Raw genomic sequence first — 22,227 nt, forward strand, 5'->3', positions numbered from 1 at the left:
TTGTCAATTATATCGACTAATCGTTGCAGCCCTAAGATCCACTAAAGTTACATAGTGCAGTACCAGCGTTTTGGCTCAGAGTATTAATGACAGATACTTTTTTCCCCCCTATTACAGTCAGTGGAGCGTCAGCAGGAACCTGAAGCTGCTATTTTAAGGTGGAATTGCTATATAATGATGCTTTGGGGGCTGGAGGTGTGAATGACGCAAACTATGTCTCTTGTTTTGAGTGTGAAAAGGGCTGATGAGACTGCACAAACCAGTGTCACCAGGGATGCATACTTGACTCATGCACTTTCTGGAGCGATGTGAGCGATTCTGTTCTAAATGGCACCTCTGTGGATGGTGGACCAGTACGAAACGAAGGCCACCGCTGGACTGTGCTCTTTTAGAAAGTGACCTGCAGAGAGTCCACGTCATATAGTGTGACTCGACACGGTGAACAATCCTGCGGCACATCCCCGTGAGATTTGGTTTAAAAAGAAAAAGTTCACTAAGCAGAGTTTAGGATCAATACTCGAGCACGAACCTGCCTGGAGGAATTCCTCATATCTCCATATGTCTGCCCACCGTGGACCACAGCGAACGTCAAGGTGCAAACGCAGTGAGATTACTAATACTCCAGCACTAAAAAAAGCTCCATATGACTAACAGAAGTCACATCAAAAAACGCATCACAAAGAGAAGCGCTGAGAGCTTTGTGCGCTAGACAAAACAGTGACGTGAAGCAGACCTGAAAATGTCACAGGAGAATGGCTAAGCATTGTAATTAAAGCACAGGCGTGGTAATTAAAGTACGAACACAGATTTAAATGGCGTGTAATTGCTATGGAGGGAGATCAGCGGGGAGAAACCCGCTGCTAAGTGTCGGCACACTTCCCACTGTTGTAGAAGTCACAGCCAGGAACTACGTGGTCTGAATCGAAATCATGATCCGTGCATACATGAGACGCAGCACTGTCAGCAGAGGCACGCACTTCACTAGTGCATTTTTAGAGGGCAGTCAAAATCAGGCTTTCTGTGCTTGAGGTAGAGGCAATAAGTGCTGGTTCTCTCTTTATTCTCATGTTGGTGTGTGTATCGGCCAATATCAGCGATGTATATAATATCATGAAGTAGAAAATACAGCTCTGGAAAAAATTAAGAGACCACTTTAGTTTTAGAATCAGTTTCTCTTAATTCCAAATAAAAATTTTCTCATTTTGCAGAAAATGAGAAATGGCTGAAATAACAAAAAAAGATGCAGAGCTTTCAGACCTCAAATAATGCAAAAAAAAAAAAAAAAAAAAAAAAGTTTATATTCATAAAGTTTTAAGAGTTCGGAAATCCATATTTGGTGGAATAAACCTGTTTTTTATTCAAAGTTTTAATGCATCTTGGCATGTTCTCCTCCACCAGTCTTACACACTGCTTTTGGATAACTTTATGCTGCTTTACTCCTAGTGCAAAAATTCAAGCAGTTCAGTTTGGTTTGATGGCTTGTGATCATCCATCTTTCTCTTGATTATATTCCAGAGGTTTTCAACTAAGTTAAGTAAAGCTAAACTAAGTAAACAAATCTGTAAAAAAAAAAAAAAAAAAAAAAAAAAGACTTTCTTTTAAAGTCAAACAAGCACTGGATGTTAATATACACAGATTTCTCTCCTGAAATCTGTTTATTTGGGTGAATAAAGCACTTCCATTTATTTACAGTAAGCTTAGATTCCCGAATTTCTTTAGCACTAAGACTGGAGCATTAGCATAAGCAGCTAACTGCTAATGCTACACTGAAGAACCCCAAGTGTTTACACCAATTATGCTAATGAGACACAAAATACACAGCCGATTTGGCGGTGTTAAATTTACCCTGAGTGCTTTTGTTTTAACATGCGTTTTTGGAGACTGGATCTTATTGGATTTCACTGGTCGACTTTGAAAAGTCAGGTGTAAACTTTCTCATTTGTTTTCTGTGATCAGATTCTTTATGAAATAGACAAAGGTTTTTAGATTTTTATGTTTCCACTGAATGCATAAAAATTTGTGGTGTCAATCTATTAAAAAATGTAATCTGATTAAGCACAGAAATATTCTGTGATAGAGACCGGATCACGTTATCACCACAAGCTAATTGCTCCAGAGTTTGTTTTGGACCGGACTGAGAAATCTGCATGTTTGGTAGAGTTATGGCGGAAGTTGGGGTCAAACTAGATGGCGTAAGGAATAATAACGCGTTACTGATTCCAAATTAATTGCATGTGTTAACGTTGATAAAAACACTTGTATTTATGCTAAATAAAACTTTATTAATACTACTAATAATATTTACTTTTTAATATAAAAAAATAATATTATATTATATATACACAATATAATATAAAAATATATACTTTTACTTTTTAATATTGCTGCAGTAGTATATTCTTGAAAGTAATTGAAAAAATATGTCAGAATTTCGTCAATATATTGGCAAGTATATATTTATTATCGCAAAAACATTCTGAAATATCATGCTATTATTTTAGAGCCATATCGCCAACCCCTGGTGTTGATGTCTCTCTTTATGAGGTACTATCGCCATATAAACGAGTAGCTTGCTCATTCAAAAGCTTTCATCTTGGTGTGGAGAGAAATAATCATGTTCTAAACAGAGAGAAATCTGTTTTAAACATTACGTTAACACTAGCAGTGCTGATTAAACACTGTAAATGTTGCTGTGTATATGCTTACACAAATGTCACATGATGATGTAGTAAAATCTGCTGCGTAAAACAATGACATTACAAAACTCTCTACAAAAAATTCTGGGATGCATGTCCTATCTGAGAAAATGCAAAAAACAAAAGTCCAGCGTTATCAGCTGTTCTGAGCTAGCCGAGTCACGCTAGCGCTGTGAAAGCTCTGGGGAAGCTCTGGGGAAGGAGGTGATGGAATGAGTAAGCAGTGGACAGTTTTGAGTTCCCTGCTTTAGAGCAAGCGACGTTCTGAAAGACATGTCTCTCGCCTCACCTCCACAACTGCAGCAGTGACCCGGGTCTCTGAGACACACCTTGCGTAACAGAGGGTTACACAGATCACTTTGCTCTTATGCTCCTCTGATGCAAGGGGAGATACTGTTGCAGCGAACGCCAACCCTCTGCGAGGGGAGAATGTTCCCTTTACTCGCGTCTCGAAAACACTCGTACATTCTCCAGGGCCCAGAGGAGCTCCCTCTCTCCGTACACAGCGCGCTGTGAGCCCTGAAGGTGGTGTTAATGTGGAAAGCAACCTAAATTACGCCAAAGCTCTGAATTGTCCATTGACTGGGGAGGGCGTAAGAGGTAGTGGTTTTGCGGCATCAGTCTGGCAGACGTGCGTAAGAGGCTGTACTGGCCTCCAGGGGAACCTGTTCATTTAGATTACCCTCACTTTCCACTCTCACAATGTCACAATTCGCCCGAAATCCCAAAACTTACAGGCATCAGCTTTAAAAAAATAAACTGCTAAATGCAACCAATAATATAAAAACAGGCTGTGTAAAAATAGTGAATTATGGGAGGAAATAAGTAACATGGTTAAATTGTGCTAAAAAAAACTTAACATGTTAAAGTTTACAGATTAATAAGATGTTAACGTGCAGCAGTAACTGTATCTCATGAAATCTGCCCGTAAATGATGTCAAACGCTTTGCTGGTCCTGCTGTAAGAAAATATTTTAAATTGGCAAATTTAACACCTCACATCATCTTTTCTACTGGCCCATTAATCACAACCACAACAGGTTCACACAATGCATATCACGTCATCAGAGGCGTAAATGGGTGAGATGAGGTTGGCTAAAATATCACACATACAGTACAGCTAATTATATGTGTCAAATAACATTGTGTTCAGTTTTAATGGCCCAATAATGATGCTCATAAAAGGTCAACAAACGTCCCCGACTGCCAGAGCACACACAGATGTGAGTATCCAATCAGAATCATGCATTTTACCCATTTCTGTTTGTAACCAACTGCCAGCTAGCTACACTATGTCTGTTGCAAGAGGAGAACAAGAGAGGTGGATCTGGTTTTACAGGTGGCATAGAGTACATTTGTCAAATTTTTAAGTTGTTCATTGACGTAAGATATAAGTAGTAAATGTGTGACCTGGGGCAAAACAAATAATTTTTAATGCCCTGGTATTTTATTTGGAATAGATATACACCTTGATTTTCTTTTACAGAGTCCTCTGTTAGCTCTGCTTTTATTTGCTGGTTTTCAGCACCAAATAAAGCTTATATAATTTACATATTACAGCATAGCTATTATATTTGTCATCATTTTAACATGCTTTTCAGTGGACAGTTTTAGTGGAACGGAAAATAAGCCACTTCCACTATTTCCCATTAATATCAGAAAATGACTGCAAACAGTGAGAGGTAGATGTGATTGAGTCCTCAATGAATGGAGGTGAATGGAATGGCTAAAATTTAATCTATGTGAAACTTATATATTATATAGATGCATTAAACACAGAGTGATCTATTCTAAGCGTTTATTTCTTTTACTGTTGATGATTATGGCTTACAGCCAATGAAAACTCAAAAATCAGTGTCTCAGAAAATAAGTATATTATGTAAGACCAATTGGAACTTTTGGCAGTGTGGGCAGTGCTGGAAAATGAAATCTGCATCTCCATTAAAGTTGTCCGTGTGGACAGAGTACCAGAAGCACTGACTCTTTTACCAGCTTTAATAAAAAAACAAAAGCCAGAATCTGCCAGAACACACACAGACAGTGTGTGCAATCTTGCAATCGACTGCCAGCTAGTTTCAATATGTCTACTACAAGAGGAGAAAAAGAAAGGTGGATCTGGTTTGACTGATGCCAAAGAATGCACTTGTCAATTTTTTAAGTTGTGCATTGACGTAAGATATAAGTATGTGACCTGGGGTGAAAAAGATTTACAGCCCTGTTACTTTATTCACATTAAACACCCTAAAATTCTTTCACCTCAGCCTTTTTTGAAAATAATAATAATCTCTACTTTTGCTGGTGATCTTACAGCACTAGATAAAGCTCATTGTTTAAAATCACATATTATTTTTACGATGATAAAGTTTTGCTGCTTTGTTCACATTGTGTCCTCTCAGTTTAACGTGCATTTAGCAAGCTGAAGAGATTGTAGCAGGTTAGCTTATAGCCTACCTGCCACATATTTTCCCAGTTTTTTAATAAGTAATAATTTATTGTCTTTTACAGTTTCAAAAAATAAGACAGAACTTTTCCTATTTATATGCATTTAGCTACTGCGTGATACTGAAAGCCAATTCTCCCCAGGTTTTTGCTTTGATGTATGTCTTGTTAAACACTTATTCTCCAGACACTGTAAAAAAAAAAAGAAGAAAAGCTGCAGTTTCATAAAGCTACCCATATTCCCATAACTAGAAGAACTAGAAGAACAACACTATTTTGTTCTGAAGTCTGCTTTGGTTATCTTGAATGTTCTTTTTAATCAAAAGACAACAGTGTTTGAGGTTCACGGTTTGTCACTTTCTTGTCTTTGTGTCTCATTATTCAGCCATACCAATGTAAAAAATATATATAGTTTGACTTTCTGGGTCCTCTTTAAGTAGCATTTTTTTTTTTTCATTCTTATTGTAATAAGCTGTTAAGCGGAACAGTCATTCTGATTTCTGATTTCAGCTGCATATTAACATTATTACAGAGGCAAGACTGGGTATGGTTATGAATACATCTTAAATTACTGTATTGAATAACAAATTTTGCACACCGCATTACTGCCTGTCTTCTACTGCCTGGTCTCCCGCACAAAGTGCATGAGCGCGTAGCACTTATCAGTGTAATTCTGCTATTCATGCATTATGATTTGATTTAGCATAGTTCATCTCCTTCTAAAATGAATTCCCGGCTATGCCATTGAGTGTGACCACAAATTGTATTTTTATTGTTTGTATTTATTGGCACATTCATTCATGCACTGTGAAGCTATTAATGTGCACATAAACCTGGTGCGATGCTATATAAGGAAGTTAGAAACTAAAACAACAGGCAACAGGCAGGTTCTAAAATAATGGAAAAAGGGATGCGCATCATCCGAGAATTCAGTGAGACAATGTTTTCCACACCTTCCAAACACTAAACTATGAAATTTCTCAGAAGACAGATTATATGAGTGTCTACTGGAAACCGTTCCTGGCTACACTATTCAGAAGATATTCCATCATTTGTTATTTCAGTGATTATGGCGGAAACCTGTCTCAATGGCTGTTCCAGATTCTCCTATAAATCTCCTAGCTGACGCCTGGTGTCTGTGGGGAAACAGCGTATATTTTACATTATTTTTTCATACCTAATATATTATTCAGTGAGCATTCATGCCCTATGAGACATTGTTGTCCAAGACATAATTTCCCCTGTGACATCAAAGTAGGAATAGCTGAAACAGCGCCATGTAAACTTCAGGAATAGCTACAGTACAGTCTGCATTTAAATAAGTTTAAGAAGAGCAAACTATTTAAACTAGTTAACTGCAGATGACACTATCAGTCTTTAAAGAGGGGGTGTACTGAAGTGAAGGCCAAATGCTGTGCAATGAGGGCAGGAACAATCTAAACAAAAACATTCAAAGCAGCCAAATTAATGTATATATTGTCACTGTCACATAAAACCTGTCTACAATTTTGACGTTTTTCTCTTTTTTTATAGTAGTAGGGGTGTGCCATATCGTATCATATGCAATAATATCGGCAACATTTTTAATATTGTGAATGATATTATACCCTGAAATATTGTGCCATATCACCCAGGGTAATACTATTTTCTGTTCTTACCAAAAGAAAAAATCACACTTTTCTCATTTTCTATGATAGAGAGAATATATCTGTCCAGTATCATTTATTTTAATTTATTTTTTACTCCTGGATATATGGAGATATTTGGAGTTTATTATTAGTATCATAATATTCTGGATCATTGACTTCGATTTTTTTAGATCAGGAATCAGGAATTGTATTAAACATGTACCAGTACATGTGCTTAGGAGCATGGTGTTTTTTTAGATTTTTATCTGGTTCATTTTTGTTCATGTTGTCAGAATCTGTCAGATCTCAGACCTGCCTGTGGGTACTGACTGACTGGTGATCTAGGAATAAACGGCTTCAGGCTGAGCTGTGCTGAAATCTCATTACCAATGCAAGGGTGACCTCTGAAGGACATTAGAGGCACCACCATGTGTAATCAGATATACACACTGTCTTTCTGAAAGAATCACTGCTCTTAAAAACATTACAAATTAAAAACAAATTATTAATACATCTGGGATGAGTTATTTCTCCCAATCTAATGACCTTGCTGCTAAATGCAATCAAATTCTCACAGCAGAGATCTCTCCAAAATGAAAAAACATTCCATAGGCTTCAGCATTTCCTTGATTTCACAAGAAACAATGAATGAGCAGGTGTCCCAATACTTTTGACCACACTGTGTATGTTCTCTAGAGCAAGAGCTCAGACGTTTCATGATTATGGTACTGATTATTTACTTGTATAAACAATATTTCTGACTGTGTTATGGAGCCCCTACGGCGACATTATGTGAAAAAATAATATGTGGCCATGATATATTAAGGCGTGTGAATGAGATGATTAAGTTGTAGCCAGAGAATAATAAAGCTTGTTTTTCTGTAAATAAACTCAATAAAAAAATTAAATATTACATCAAAGTTTCAATCCAACAATAATCTTTGTAAGAAAATGGAGTGAACGAGTTTCTTTTTATTTTAATCCCTTTTATTTTCATCTATGGTGATAGATGTCTTGCAGCGAGACATGGCATAATTCTAAGTAAGAGACACTTAATTGACATTGTATGTATGTGTATACATTCAAAATGTATACATTTTTGCACCAGGACTGGTTATGCAAAAGCAGTGTGTAAGACTGGTGGAGGAAAACATGCCAATTGCATAAAAACTGTGATTAAAAACCAGTGTTATTCCACCAAATATTGATTTCTGAACTCTTAAAACTTTATGAATATAAACTTGTTTTCTTTGCATTCTTTGAGGTCTAAAAGCTCTGCATCTTTTTTGGTATTTCAGACATTTCTCATTTTCTGCAAATACAATATTTTATATCAATAATTGCTCTGACAATATTTTAATTTGGAATTTTGGAGAAACGTCTGTAGTTTATAGAATAAAACAACAATGTTCATTGTATTCAAATATATACCTATAAATATCAAAATCAGAGAAACAGATTGAGAAACTGAAGTGATCTCTTAATATTTTACAGAGCTGTATATAGAAAGTAAATGTGGTATAAAACGCCACCTACCGGCAGCAGCTGGAGAAGGACTTTCAGAGGAAAAACACGAGCAGAGAACTTACAGCTATTTAGTTAGCTAACCTAGCTTAACTACATTCTTACTGTTAATACAGAGTACAGGGGACTGTTCAGCAGTCTCTTTCTAAAACTACAGGCTTTAGAGATTTTACATATTTAACTACACCAGTCTAATCTAAACTGGATTATACAGTATTCTTCAGAAAGCAGCATGCTGAACCCTGCGAACGGGGAGTCTGTGCACGTTGTCACCAAGTATGTAGAGGAGTATCTGGACCTGGTGGAGTCTTTACCGCTGGACCTCCAGAGATGTGTTTCACTGATGAGGGAAATAGACGGGAAATATCAAGGTTGGTTGTTTAACTTTGGGTACTGGTGGACTAATCTGTATGTGAGGGTTTAAAACGTGCTGAAAATGAGCATAAACACAACGCTGCTGTTGCTACTGCTGTTGCTAGAGTCCAAACTTTATAGGTTTAGCTAACCTAGCTAGGCTAAGCTTACTAGACACAGTGAGGATGTAAGACTAAGCTAAATTTATTATACAAAGCGTAAAACTAGCTATTTTATAACATTTTAAAGTGCAAAATCCCCTTTGTAAAGAGTCTGAACGTTTTAGAAAGGATTTCTCCAACAGAAGTGAAGTTGATGTGTAATAATAACTGCGTATATGTGGACTTGTCGCAGGCTAACACGAAAAATACAGCTAGCTAACGTTCGCTAACTGTATAAACAGCGATATTAAACATATACATATACATAGTTAGCTAGTTAACTACACCTAGATCAATATTAGCTAGCTGTAGTTTTTTTTAAACTACACAGCTAGCGCATAGCATAGCTAGCTAAGCTAAGCTAACTACATTTGGAGTAATTTGTTAGCTAGGCTAGGCTAGCCAAACGCTAGCATAGATAGGTTAGGTCTCTGTTAGGTTATGTCTCTGACTATTTAACTCAATTGAAAGCTGTTTAGTCACTTTAAATCACCTATTATTTTGCGGTCCTTTTGTAGACAGTCCCCTAAGTAAATTCTTTAACAATATAATTTGGATGTACAGCTAGCTGTCCAAACGCTAGCATAGTTAACTTCATAGCTAACAACTTGTTAGGTCTCTTAACTGTTTTAACTACATTTAAAGCTGTTTTAATCGCTTTAAATCGCGTATTTTGTGGTGCATTGTATATGCAAACTCCCTAAGTAATTTCCGCAACTATAAGAGTGGGATATACAGTAATATTGGGAATTAAATGATCTATCTCCACCAGCATGTAATAAGGCGCGTGTAATCTGAAGTTTGCCCTGCTTCTCTCTGCGTAAACACACAGGACCCAACCAACCACGTGCTCTCTGCCATAAACAGCTGTGCCTTATCAAGAGTTAATTACTTGCCCTCCTAATGTGTTTGAGAGCATCAAACTCTAAAAAAATGAAGACATTGTATTAGAAGATGACTAGTACTGTGTATTTTCAGTGTTTTAGTAGCATATATTAGCATATTTTGAGTAAATACCTCCTAAACCTCTTGTAAGTGGATGGATATTTTTTGTCATATAAGTACAAATAAAAACTTGCTACTATGAGACAATTTCTACAAATAGTTGTGTGCTTTCAGTTAAAAATAGATATTCATAATGTTTTATGAAGGCTTAGTCCCTATCGATGAATCTCAAGAGATGGCTCTGGTTTAGCTATCTGATGGGAGAAACCTTACTAGATTACTATAAACTGGCTCTGGGTGAATCCAGACTGATAATCTTACAATTTCTCTCCAGACGAACAAAGCAAATCAGTACAGTTTTAATTAAGTAACAGTTATTTTTTAGTTATTTCCATACACATTCTTAGGATAGACAAAAAGCAATGTGCTTAAAGAGAATTTACATACAAAATCTCATGCATAACATCTATAGTTGGACCATAAACACAACATAAATAATATTGCCATATATCAATATTGTCTTGTACTTCTATTTAACCAATGTGTACTGTATTTTTGCACATTATGCACAGATTAGCCTGTGTGATATCTTAAAATGAAAAAGAGAATGTTGTTGATTTATTGTAATTTCTAGGTTGGTTAGTAGTTTGGCAGGAAGACAGGACTGTATGTTTGCAGCATTTTGACTCTGGTTATAAATCCTCTTGGTGGTCATTAATTAATTCATTTTCATTATCTACATTTCTAAATTCCTCTCATTTCTGTTCTTTCTGATTTCCCAGAGGTCCTGAAGGAGCTCAGTGATTTTTATGAGCGACACCAGCAAGGGTCAGACCCCGTTGTGAAGCGCCGTCTCCTTCACTGCATACAGCGCTCCCTGATCCGCGCTCAAGAGCTCGGAGATGAGAAGATCCAGATCGCTGGTCAGATGGTGGAGCTGGTGGAGAATCGGAGTCGGCAGTTTGAGTGGCAGGTGGAGCTTTTCCAGGCCTGCCAGAGCATACCAGATAGCACCGTGTCCGTGGGCAGCACTTCTTCTCCTGCATTAACCACAGTGACTGTCACGCCTCTGTCCACTCCACTGCTGTCAGTAAGCAAACCAAGCATAGACAGAAAGCGAGAGGAGACACCAGGGTCGGTGGAGAAGTCTGGGGCGAAGCGAGCGCGAAGGCAAAAGAGTGGCTCAGAGAACCGGGACAACACTAACTACAGCTTGGACCTCAGTGAAGAGGTCAGTGTGGGGACACCAAAAGAGAAGAAGCCCAAGATATCAGCAGCGACATCGGCGAAAAAGAGGAAGAGGACAAAATCCAAGCAGGAGAGAGAAGCATCACCAACTGACCTGCCCATCGACCCTAACGAGCCCACCTACTGTCTGTGTGAGCAGGTGTCTTATGGAGAGATGATCTGCTGCGATAACGATAAGTGCCCCATCGAATGGTTTCACTTTTCCTGCGTTGGCCTTCACCACAAGCCTAAGGGAAAATGGTACTGTCCAAAGTGCAGAGGAGAGAACGAGAAGACCATGGACAAAGCCTTAGAGAGGTCCAGAAAAGAGAGGGTGTACAATAGGTAGCCTCATACCTAGTGCCCATCTTTGTACTTAACCTGTACTCAACACTCTTTATACCAGCATTTCCTTACCCAGTCTTTGGAAATCATCAGCGATACAACAACATTCTTGCTCTTTGCTGCTCTCAACCTACACTATATGGACAAAAGTATTGGTACAGCTGCGTATTTACCTTTAAAATCAGGTGTTTGGAATCAAAAATTAAAGTTAATTTTGCTTTTGTTGAAGTAATTATCTACTCTCTTTTTACTCTCTACTCACTAGTTTCTCTCTACTCACTAGTTTTTGGACCATTGCTATAAGCAGATAGTTGAGAGACAAGAGCATAGATGGGGTCAAGATGTTGGATGATCACCACCCCACATCCTCTCAAAAGTATTGGATGGAGCACCATCATTCCAGAGAACACAGCTTTATACCAAGCTAGCCCATGCCTGGCGTTAAGCATGGTGCCATTAGGACTAAGTTAATGAGCCAGATCGCCAAAATGCCATAGAATAACCACTTTTGGTTCCATTAGGAACCAAGTTAAGTGAAGAAAATTTAATGTAAATGTTCTTCAGACAAATCTTTATTACAAACCTTATTTCATTATGAAACCAAAAGTGGTTCTTTTTCTGTATCACTCAAAGAACACTTTGATTTTTAGGAGTGCATTTAAAATGCAAACTGGGAGCAACTGTAGATGGAAAGCCTGATGGTCTCCAACGACAGTGTGGACTTTGTAATTATGTTAACTGTCAATTTAAAATGGAAAAGTTTCTGTTCACTTCCTTAAGTATTTTCTAAGAAACAGATTAAGGTTTTTTAGTGTTCACAGAATTGTTTATTACAGCTGTTCTATTTAATCATATCATTTTTTTCAACAACATTGACCATATATGGGTACACTGCATGTTTTTTTTCCACCCTTCTTTCACCCTGTTCTTTAATTATCAGGACTCCACAGGACCACCGCCGAGCAACTATTATTTGGGTGGTGGGTTATTCACAGCAGTGCATTAACACTGAACGCTGTGTGTAAATGTGGATCAGAGACAGCAGTGCTGCTGGAGTTTTTAAACACTGTGTTTAATCACTCACTGTCCTCCACTCTAGTATTACACACTCTATCTACAGCTGCTCCACCTTATAGATGTGGAAGTCAAAGACAAACGCTCTGAATCTGTTGCTGCACAGTTTGTGTTGGTCATTCTCTACTAATAATGCACTCCAAATAAATTATACCAGACAGATATAATCTGTCTCTTGTATGTATATGATGAGAAATGAGAACAGTGTGGTTTTGTTTTGTTTTGTTTTTCTGAAAACAGCAAAAAAGTAGTACTCTGATGTGATAATTAGGGGTGGGTGATATGGCACGATATTTTAGGGTATGATATCGTTCACAATATTAAAAAATATTGCTGATACTTTTGCATATGGCTGCATATTTCTTGTTGGTGGGCTATTCTCAGTCCAGCAGTGACACGGAGGTGTTTAAAAACTCCAGAAGCACTGCTGTCTATACTTTTTTCAGCACAACACACACTAACACCTCATAAATCACCACCATGCTAGTGTCACTGCAGAGCTGAGAATAATGACCCACCACCCAAATAACAGCTGCTCTGTGGTGGTCTCTGACCATTAGAAGAACATGGTGAAAGAAACAGATACAAGACTACAATCTGTAAATATAGAACGACAAATGACTTCTATATGGTCATTGTATGTAGAAACAAGGACGTGTCCATAGTAAATACAGCTATATACACAGTAATTAAAGACTCTCTACATTTTTAGCATATCGCTGATGATCACAGATCATTTTTTTCATTTATAGAACAAAAGTTAAATGAGGAACCCATGGAGAAACCAGGGAAATGATTGAACCTGTGCCACAGTTTTAGCATTTAGAGATTATTCTGGTAAAACACAGCAGGGTTCCTTTTTAAGGGTTTTGTGAGAATTTTGGTTTGCTGACATTCAGTCATGACTCATGACTTTACTACATGTTGCCTCTATATTCTTTGAGCTGTTTATCTCGCACTTCTTGAAGCAGTGCCATTTTTACAATCGTTACTTTTACACCAGTTTATGTATGTATATTTTTTTCATTGCTGCAATAAAACTTCAGTTCCATGCATTGAGGTGTGGGTGTTTTACATGAACACCAGCTTGCCAAACTGACAATCTAAAATGGTACTATTATGGGATGTCATTGTGGTCACTCTTTCCATTTTAGCAAGAAATAAATAGTCTGTACCCTCTGACTAACAACCAGCGCAGGGGGGCAGGAAACCAGTACACTGTGTTCTGTTCCAGAAAAGTTTTTTTTTTTTCCCTCCATTGCTGTTTACAATAGCGCTCACTAAATTCAGGTCAAATCAGCTGCTTTACATGATGAGACTTAGCCAGACCAGACTGGTTTATAGCTTGTTAAAATTTCTTCTGAGGAAGATTAAAAGATTTAGAACGAGCTGTAAAAAGCGTGTAGCTACACACTTAAAAACAAAGGTGCTTCAGATTGTTGTTTTTTTAACAGTGGCATTGAAGAAAAACTTTTGGTTTCATGTAGAACAATGATTTTAATAGAGATGTGATTTATAGAGAAGTTATTTACCAATATTTTTGTTACAATAATAATGATTTATTTGTTGGGTATACCAGTAGGCAAACTGCTCATTAAGGGTTTTCTCAGAAGACAGCTTGAGAATGCCCAAACCTGTGTAAATTATGTGGATTTATCTTGTGAACGAGGATGAAGTGGGTGCTAGACGGTTGGTCCGCTTCAAACTTGTACTGGAATTTTACCTTCTATTTGATAATCCACAGTGTCACCATTTATGCAGGAATACATTATAGAAGGCATTACCGCCCACAGTGGACAGTAATGATTGAGGTGATATCTGGCTAGACATATCCATGCAAACAGGCAAGAAATTATACCCATCTTAAGTACAAGGGATCCTTTTTTTTTTGGGACATGATACCAGCGGTTGTCCCATGCATCATGTCAGTGTATTGTCCCCAGGAATAATTGTGATAAGAGCTGTCAAAATTAAGATTAATTTATGACACTAATCTATTGATAGTGTAATAATAAAATATTGCAGTTACATCAGTTAAAAGAGCAATGAATCATATTTGTAATTTTTTGGAGAGATGTAGGAAAAACTTGAGACCACTTAAAAATGTATTAATTAATTCACATTACTGACATCAAATAACAATACTGTCATTTAGTGTATTTATTGTAGAAAATGAGAAATGGCTGAAAAAAATTAAGCACTTTCAGACTTAAAATGATGCAAAGAAAAGTTCATTTTTTTATTTAGAAACAATATTAATGTTATAACAGTTATTTAAACTAATATTTGGTGGAATAACCCTTATTTTAAACACAGCTTGATAAAATTATATTGATTTCTGAACTGAAATCAACATAATTGATTAACATGAAATTGTTTTCTTAGCAGTATTTAAGGTCTGAAAGCACTGCATTTTTCCCCTCATTTTTCTACAAATAAAATATTTTTATTTGGAATTTGGGGCAAATGTTATCAGTAACCTTTGAAATATTTATTTAACTCAAACATATACCTAGAAATAGTAAAATCTGAAGAACTGTTCATTTTTTCTGGAGAATTTTTTTCTGGATTGTTTTCTTAAGAGTAGGTAACATTTTTATTGTGATATGGCTAGATCTTCAATGACACTGCTTAAATCTGTATTATTTTTAATGTACAGTATTTACCTATATGAGTTTCAGCAGCAGAATGATCTGCATTATGAGTCATCAGGATAGTTTGATTTTTTATTTATTTACAAGTGCTGGAAAAAATGACTGACAATCAGTGCAAAATCTGTACATATATTCAGTAGTGTTTCTTATATACAAGATTACTAGGCTTTCTATGTGCACACACTCAGGCATTCATGCATGTAACAGCATACAACACCAAAGACTAGGGTTGGCAAAAGAAAAAGAACATCCTGCAATACTGAAGATAGAGATCACTGTACTGGCCCAAAACTGGATAGCATGGTGTTGGTAGAGCAAGTGTTACATCAGGATAGAGAAAGAAGTAAAAGAACTACATGGTGTCTGAAAACTGCTGAAACCAACCTTATCTTTACAGCACAATCAGCATGTCTACAGTCTTTCACCTGATGCCAAAAAGTATATCCAGTGATTTGGGACCATCTAGCTTATGCCAGATCTAGCAGTTAAGGTTTGAGTGATGTTACTCCAGTGGAGCTCCAGATATGAACTCATTCAACAGCTCAGCTACTGAGAGTTTCCTTAAAAGGAAAAATACAGACCAATAGTTTCTTTCAGTTAAAAAAAAAAGAACATGTTGAAGCCATTCAGAGTTTGTATTGTTTGAACATTTGCACCAATTCAAAATTAGTCGTGCATAAGACAATGTCAATGCAGTCAAACAAACAGAAACCATGATCCTCTATGGCAAAGTAAGTAAAGTGCATAAAAACTTAAAAACAAAAAGAAATATTGATTATATTCTTCCACTTACAGACACAAAAAAGAAAAAGAAACTTTCAAGTGTGTATGTGGTCAACTGTCTCTCCAGCTCTGCTCAACGATAGCAGACACCCGTTTCTCATATTCCCGTTTATTTTCCTGATAAAGCTGAGCTGCCTGGCTGTTTGCAGGACTGTTGGGATTTGGTTCATCTAGAAGAGACTGTAAGAAAATATATATATTTTTAAGAGTTAATATTTAACCATTTATTTATCTTTAGCATTACTGATATTTTACGTTTGGTCGATTCAAATGAACAATTTTAATTTCTAAATAAAATCTCAAATCATTACTCAGACTGTTTATTAGGCTTTTCATTTGCATGTAGCAGTAAATAGTACAAGATGCTGGACTATTATATAGTTATTATACTATTATATAGTTTATTTGTTTTTATAAATATTTTTTACACACCTGAATTGATGTCAGGATAGATGAAACATCATATGTAGGACTCCAACGGTTCTGAAGAATATCCAGGCAAATGCTGCCATCTGCATATACTGAAGAACAGGGGAAGACAGATCAGCAACACTGGCTTTGAACAAATTAATGTAGTTTAGATTTATTACAAGATGAAGGAGCTGTAATACTATATACTAATACTATAACTTGATTAACAAATGTGATGTTGACAATCCAACCATAAATTATTTTTTTTTTTCTAACCAGTGAAAATACCAGACTTTTTCAGGAGTTTTTACAATGAATGCTGGTAATGGTGAAAGAGTGGAAATACCCTAAAAATCCAAAATCTTTGGGTATCTATGTTAAAAGGTAAAACAATGTCTTTGTCTTTCTAGTGGTCAATTTAGCAATATATTTTGATATAATATAAATAACTACAGCCAAATAAACATGTTGCCAAAATTGTGAGACAACATTGATTTTCAGCTAACATTTTACAATAAAAGAATACAAAAAGGATTCTACTACCATACAAAAAATGTGTTTAGTTTATCTAATTTTCTTTCCACCAATGCAAATCACTTAACACTTGACAAATGCTGAAATATTTCATTTATTAACACTGAACCAAAGAACGATAATAATCTGTTGTGTGATCATTTGTTGAGGTTCAGTTTTAAAATCTAGCTCCAAGACAAGCTAAACAGAATGCTCACCATTTGGATGAAACATCTTGGATACAAATCGAACAGTCGGTGGCTTGTTAGGGTATTCTTCTGTAAACTCAACTGTTAGCTTAAATGTACCTGTGGAAGAAGATTAAAGTTACAGTAATGTGGAAAACATTAGTAAGTTTTGGATACACCATCTCATTCAATGTTTCTATTTTTTTCTCTCAGAAAGATGTGCAAACCTAACAAATTGACTACTACTAACCTAATTTCCTGCTACCCCTCCTTTACTCCTATAACCCACTATTTACCTTGGCCTCCTTTAGGCCCTGTCAAAAAATGTTTATGTCTTGAATGTCTATGTCCTCTATTGCTAAATGTAAATTATTGTTTGTAAATCGCTTTGGATAAAAGTACCCGGTAAATGTAATGTACTGTAATGTCTTCTCTTGGGCTAAAGCCCGATCTGGCCACGGTGACAGGAGTTTGTAAATGTATTTATAGACAGTGGAATGGCCCATTTATAATATTTCTGCATTTTTTTTATCTCATCTGAATCTACAATCCACTTCATAAAGGCAACAGAAATCTATGTGGATCTTATCCTTGTGATCCACTCACCTTGACAAATCCAGAGCAAACTAAACTAATCTGAGGTGTAAATAGGACAGACTCCTTCAAAATCCTCTCTAATGACATATTAAACATCTGCAGCTAACATATCAAAAGTGATTCTAATTTTACACCTTTTACACTGTAGTAACTGAGGTGTTAACATACCTCACAAGAATATTAAATAATGTTAATGTCTGCATTATTAAAATGAAGATCAATGTCCATAAAGTTAAAATATTCAGAATTAAGAGCCAACCTGATTAACATTTACAACTTACTTACTTAATATACGTTCTAGTCCTAGTACCTTAAAACAAAATAAAAACAAGTACAGAATGCACCAAGCTTACCATCTTCAAAAGGCGTTCCCTCTGGGCTGTTAGAAAAACAGAAAAACAAATACATTCAGAAATGCTTAACTTTCCTTCAGGTAAAAAGACTAAGTCATACACAAGAGCATTAAGTAACTTCATTCAGGAGAGATAGGTGTCGCGGCAGCTTACTTAGATATCAGGTTACAGCACTTCAAACCAACATTACATTTGTGTATGAGCACATACAAATAATTTAAAATAACATTATCTTCAAATATATCCTTTAGTTGACTTCTTAAGCTCACAAGCCTTTCTTAAAAACACAATTTTGACATTAATGCTAGGTATTTGTACTTCCAACTTACCCAAAAATGACTGCGTTCCAGATCATGATGTTGTTCTCAGATGGGGCACCACTGACTCCAGCTGGGGGATCCTCCTGAAGCCTGGAGGGCAGAATTAGCATGAACCCATAGTACAATCAGATAATGGAAGAACTGCAATCATCAGATTATTTACTTGGTTAATTTAGTCTTAATTTAATGTTATATTTCAAGTTTTTAGTTCTACTAGTAAACATTTAATTATAGATAAGAGAGAGAGTGAGATACCATGTACATGAATGTTAACTTATGACTTGTGAATATAAATGTGTTGTCCTGTTTACATGACTTATCAAAAATAATTCTGTAAATCTGAACATCTAATATTATAACAAGTAAGAATCTTGTTAACTTCTTGTGGAACGTTTATTAATTGACATTTAAATGTAAAATAAAAAAATCAATGTAATCTATCTTCAGAGTGCGATTTTATTAATATTCAAATATATGTTTGTTTAATTATATATTTAACTTTGAATGCAGACTGTCCTTTAACAACTATGTTCGAATATCAGTGGAATCAATGTAAACTAACAACATTGATTCAGCTAACGATTATTTTTAGTGGTGGACTAATCTGACAATAATTCTTCTCAATTAATCGATTAGTCAATGATTATTAAATTATTGCTTCCTATGATCAAGGCTCCTGTTACAACTAACGCCGCAACTAATGATTATTTTGGTGGTCAACTAATCTGACGATTATTTTCTCAATCGATTAGTCAGTGATTATTAAAGTACTGCCTATGTGATAGGCTCCTGTTATTTTGGTAGTCGACAAATCTGACGATTATTTCTCTCAATTAATCGAATAGTCAAGAAGCAGATTAGTCGACTATCAAAATAACAATTAAGCTAACGTTAATTGTTACAGCCAAACTAGGAAGTCATACTCTTCAATACGAATTCAAGCTAGTGCTAGTTATCTAGGATTTAAAAAAACACTAATAATACCCAGATTTATCATTATTAAAAAGAGTAGAATATTCATGGAAATGTGGTGACAGCTTCTATCACACACAAACAGCCTAAATACGTGAATATTAACAGTTTTAGACCCAGACTGAGGTGTGAACAGAGGTCGATAGCTAGATTATCGTTATCTGAACTGAACACCGGGTGACCCGGCGGCTAGCTGGCTAGCTAATACCCCCCACCGCCCAAAAAACATCAAATTCTTACCTCTTAAAATCCCTCATAAGTCGTCTTCTAGCCGGAGTGGACATAATTACTCTATCAGCAAACAAACAAACAGATATTTACACTGTTTTACACAAGAAAGCGCTTAGAAATCTGCGGTAAACTACAGCTAGCTAAGCTACACGACTACTGGCTTCAGCTAGCTAGCTACGTTATAGTGACTACATGAGGCGTCATAGGCTGTACCATGTTGTTTAGATAGGGGAGGATGTATCTGTATTTTTTCTCGGTTGATTAGTTATATTTACTGCTTTTTAAACCATAAATGTAAATTCCATTTAATATGTGTGTAAACGTATATATCTGTGTTGTTCAAGCGGTATTTGAGTTAAATGATACAACAGAAATGTAGAAATAAGACTGAGAGTGTAACACCCCCCGCAGTGCTGAGTTGGTACAGTCTGTAGTGGAGGAGCAGCAGCAGTGACGTGGTGCTGCTGTTTGCGGTGGTGTTGAGGAACAGGCAGTGCAGTGCAGTGGGTGGGGAGATGGGTAGGTAGGTGGATAGGTGGGCGGTGGAGGATCTGGTGATGGATATAATCATTTTTATTCAGCTTTATTCAGGTTTTGGGAAGCTGAAAAAGGGAAACCACATGACCGCTGCCTGTCTGAATATATGTTGAGATATACAGCCATGAGACCACTTAAAAATGATGAGTTTCAAAAGCAGTGTGTAAGACTAGTGAAGTAGAACATGCCAAGATGCATGACAACTGTGATTAAAAACCAGGGTTATTCCACCAAATATTGATTTATGTAATTTTTTTTTAAATATTATATTGTTTTCTTTGCCATACGGTTTGAAAGGTCTGCATCTTTTTTGTTAATTTGACTAGATTTACTAAAACATTTTCTCACTAATTCAGCTAGTGATATCCCCATTCACTAGTGATGCCACAACACTAGGAGAGTGGAGACTAGCACACACCTCCTCTGATACATGTGAAGTCAGACTCAGCCTCTATTTAAACTGCTGCTGATGTATCAATGCCAAGTAGCATCACAGTGCCCACTTGGAGAAAAGTGCAGGGACTCGATTCCGATACATCAGCTCACAGACGCAGCCTTGTGCTGATCAACATCACCTTAGGAGTGATGAGTTGAAAGAGCACCACCTACCCACCCAAATAGAGCCAGGCCAATTGTGCTCTTTCGGGCCTCCCGCAGCTGCTGGCAAGCTGCATGAACGGGATTAGAGCCTGAAATCTCCCGATTAAAGTGGCAGTGCTGAATACTGTACTTCTTACTAGTGAAATCTAAATTTTATGCAATAATTCAGTTGTTGTATTTTTTTCTCTACTTGCACAGGTCATCATTTACTTTTCATTATTATAAAATCATGTACTGTATTTGTAGAAATGTAGAAAAGTGTTTTGTATCATTAAAGCAGTATAATGTTGATTTTCCTTTATTGATAAAAGTTCTTCAGCTTTCAGAAACTCATTCAAGTTTGTTTAGAGCAGTTTGTAAGAACAGTTAGGACTGGGTGATATGACTATTATACATAGTTATTTATGCCTAGTATCAAAGTAATTTTTAGTCATTTTTAAAGAATAAACATAAGACAATTACAAGTGGTTTTCACAGTTTTAGTGGATGATGTTTGAGAAGGTGAAATAAAGTCATCACACTAAACCACCTTTATCCTTCCTAATTATGATATTTCTGTGACACGGTTTGCTTAAGACTGTACTCCTGGCCAGAAACCAAACCACCACACATTTATTTTATTTTTGGAATTAAATCATACACAGATGGCAACCTGTGGAGCAGGAATGAAATTACAAATGGTCACTTTGTATATCTTGTATAATAGAGTTTTGAATATGTAAATATTTTATGTGTGTGGCCCAGCCCTACTAACATTACAGCTGAAATACATCTAAAATGTCATATACTTTATATTCTAAAAAATACTCAATAATAAGGCTGATACAATGCTACAGTGAGTCCCATTCAGTGCTACTAAAAATCAATATGGGTGCAATATGAATCAATGAGATAGTGAGAAATAGACACTGTAAACTTCAAACTAAGAGAGAGAAAAGTCTTGTGAAGTAGTTTTATTGGGACGGAAGAAAAATCACAACACACCGATTCATACTTTCAGTTTACGTTAAAGTCCTTCCAGAAGACAACAGCAGTTTATGGGAGCCTATAACAGACGGAATCAAAGTGCTCTGAATAAATGAAGATGGTCTTGTGAGAAGAGAGAAACGTGAAGCAGTTTAATCTGACCCTAAACTTATTGTCGTTAGGGAGTATGTGTGCTTGCTCATTCATATTCATATTGATATTAAAGCTCCTTACAGCAGGACCACAGTACTAAAAACTTGTAGTTATGTAATTAAGATTATTGGCAATATTTTCATACATTGTATTGTAGGGCACTCATTAATCACCTCATGAATTAAAGGCATTTAGTATCAAACTGGTGCTCTCTGCATTTTAACACCCATGAAAGAGATGCACAGTGCTGAGGAAAGCGTAATCATACTGCTGCTCAACACTGATGGACTTCCGGTGCTCTATCTGACTGCTGACATCCTCTGTGTTCTCCACCGCGTCTCCGTAGCCGTTACGGTGGCTGCAGGGAAGACCGTTGTCGTTGGCAAGTTTACCAAAGTGCAAGGAGAAGCCCACCACCTTCTCAGCTTCAGGCCTGGAGGCTGTGTTCCCGTTTTCACTCTCTTGAGGCATATTAAAAGTGCATCCTGGTGTTGGAAAGAAGAAACCAGCTTTAAGGAACTGAAAAACATGTTGGATATAATTGGAGATTTTGTTTT

General features: G+C 36.5%; 3 protein-coding genes across 3 annotated transcripts in view; 1 reads left to right on the plus strand and 2 right to left on the minus strand.

The window, feature by feature from the left end:
* The first annotated feature begins 8,312 nt into the window (after window positions 1-8,312).
* ing1 (inhibitor of growth family, member 1) lies at window positions 8,313-11,546 on the plus strand. Its single transcript, XM_007253223.4, has 2 exons — window positions 8,313-8,657; window positions 10,529-11,546. The coding sequence occupies exons 1-2, from the start codon at window positions 8,519-8,521 to the stop codon at window positions 11,320-11,322; spliced, it is 933 nt and encodes a 310-aa protein (XP_007253285.2). The 5' UTR covers window positions 8,313-8,518; the 3' UTR covers window positions 11,323-11,546.
* Window positions 11,547-15,104: 3,558 nt separating this feature from the next.
* ube2al (ubiquitin conjugating enzyme E2 A, like) lies at window positions 15,105-19,602 on the minus strand. The gene is made up of 6 exons (XM_007253224.4): window positions 19,424-19,602; window positions 18,221-18,301; window positions 17,892-17,917; window positions 16,972-17,061; window positions 16,262-16,350; window positions 15,105-16,009 (listed from the first exon to the last, which is right to left on the minus strand). Exons 1-6 carry the CDS (start codon window positions 19,465-19,467, stop codon window positions 15,881-15,883), a joined length of 459 nt encoding a protein of 152 aa, XP_007253286.1. The 5' UTR covers window positions 19,468-19,602; the 3' UTR covers window positions 15,105-15,880.
* A 1,887-nt stretch (window positions 19,603-21,489) lies between these two features.
* ankrd10b (ankyrin repeat domain 10b) overlaps window positions 21,490-22,227 on the minus strand; it is a 30,799-nt gene continuing 30,061 nt past the window's right edge. Inside the window, exon 6 of the mRNA XM_007253225.4 lies at window positions 21,490-22,155. Within this exon, the coding sequence (XP_007253287.3) occupies window positions 21,890-22,155 (266 nt within the window). The 3' untranslated portion in view covers window positions 21,490-21,889. The remainder of the gene's footprint in view (window positions 22,156-22,227) is intronic.

The sequence above is a fragment of the Astyanax mexicanus genome, chromosome 11, assembly GCF_023375975.1.
Source record: "Astyanax mexicanus isolate ESR-SI-001 chromosome 11, AstMex3_surface, whole genome shotgun sequence".
In the NCBI taxonomy this organism is placed as follows: domain Eukaryota; kingdom Metazoa; phylum Chordata; class Actinopteri; order Characiformes; family Acestrorhamphidae; genus Astyanax; species Astyanax mexicanus.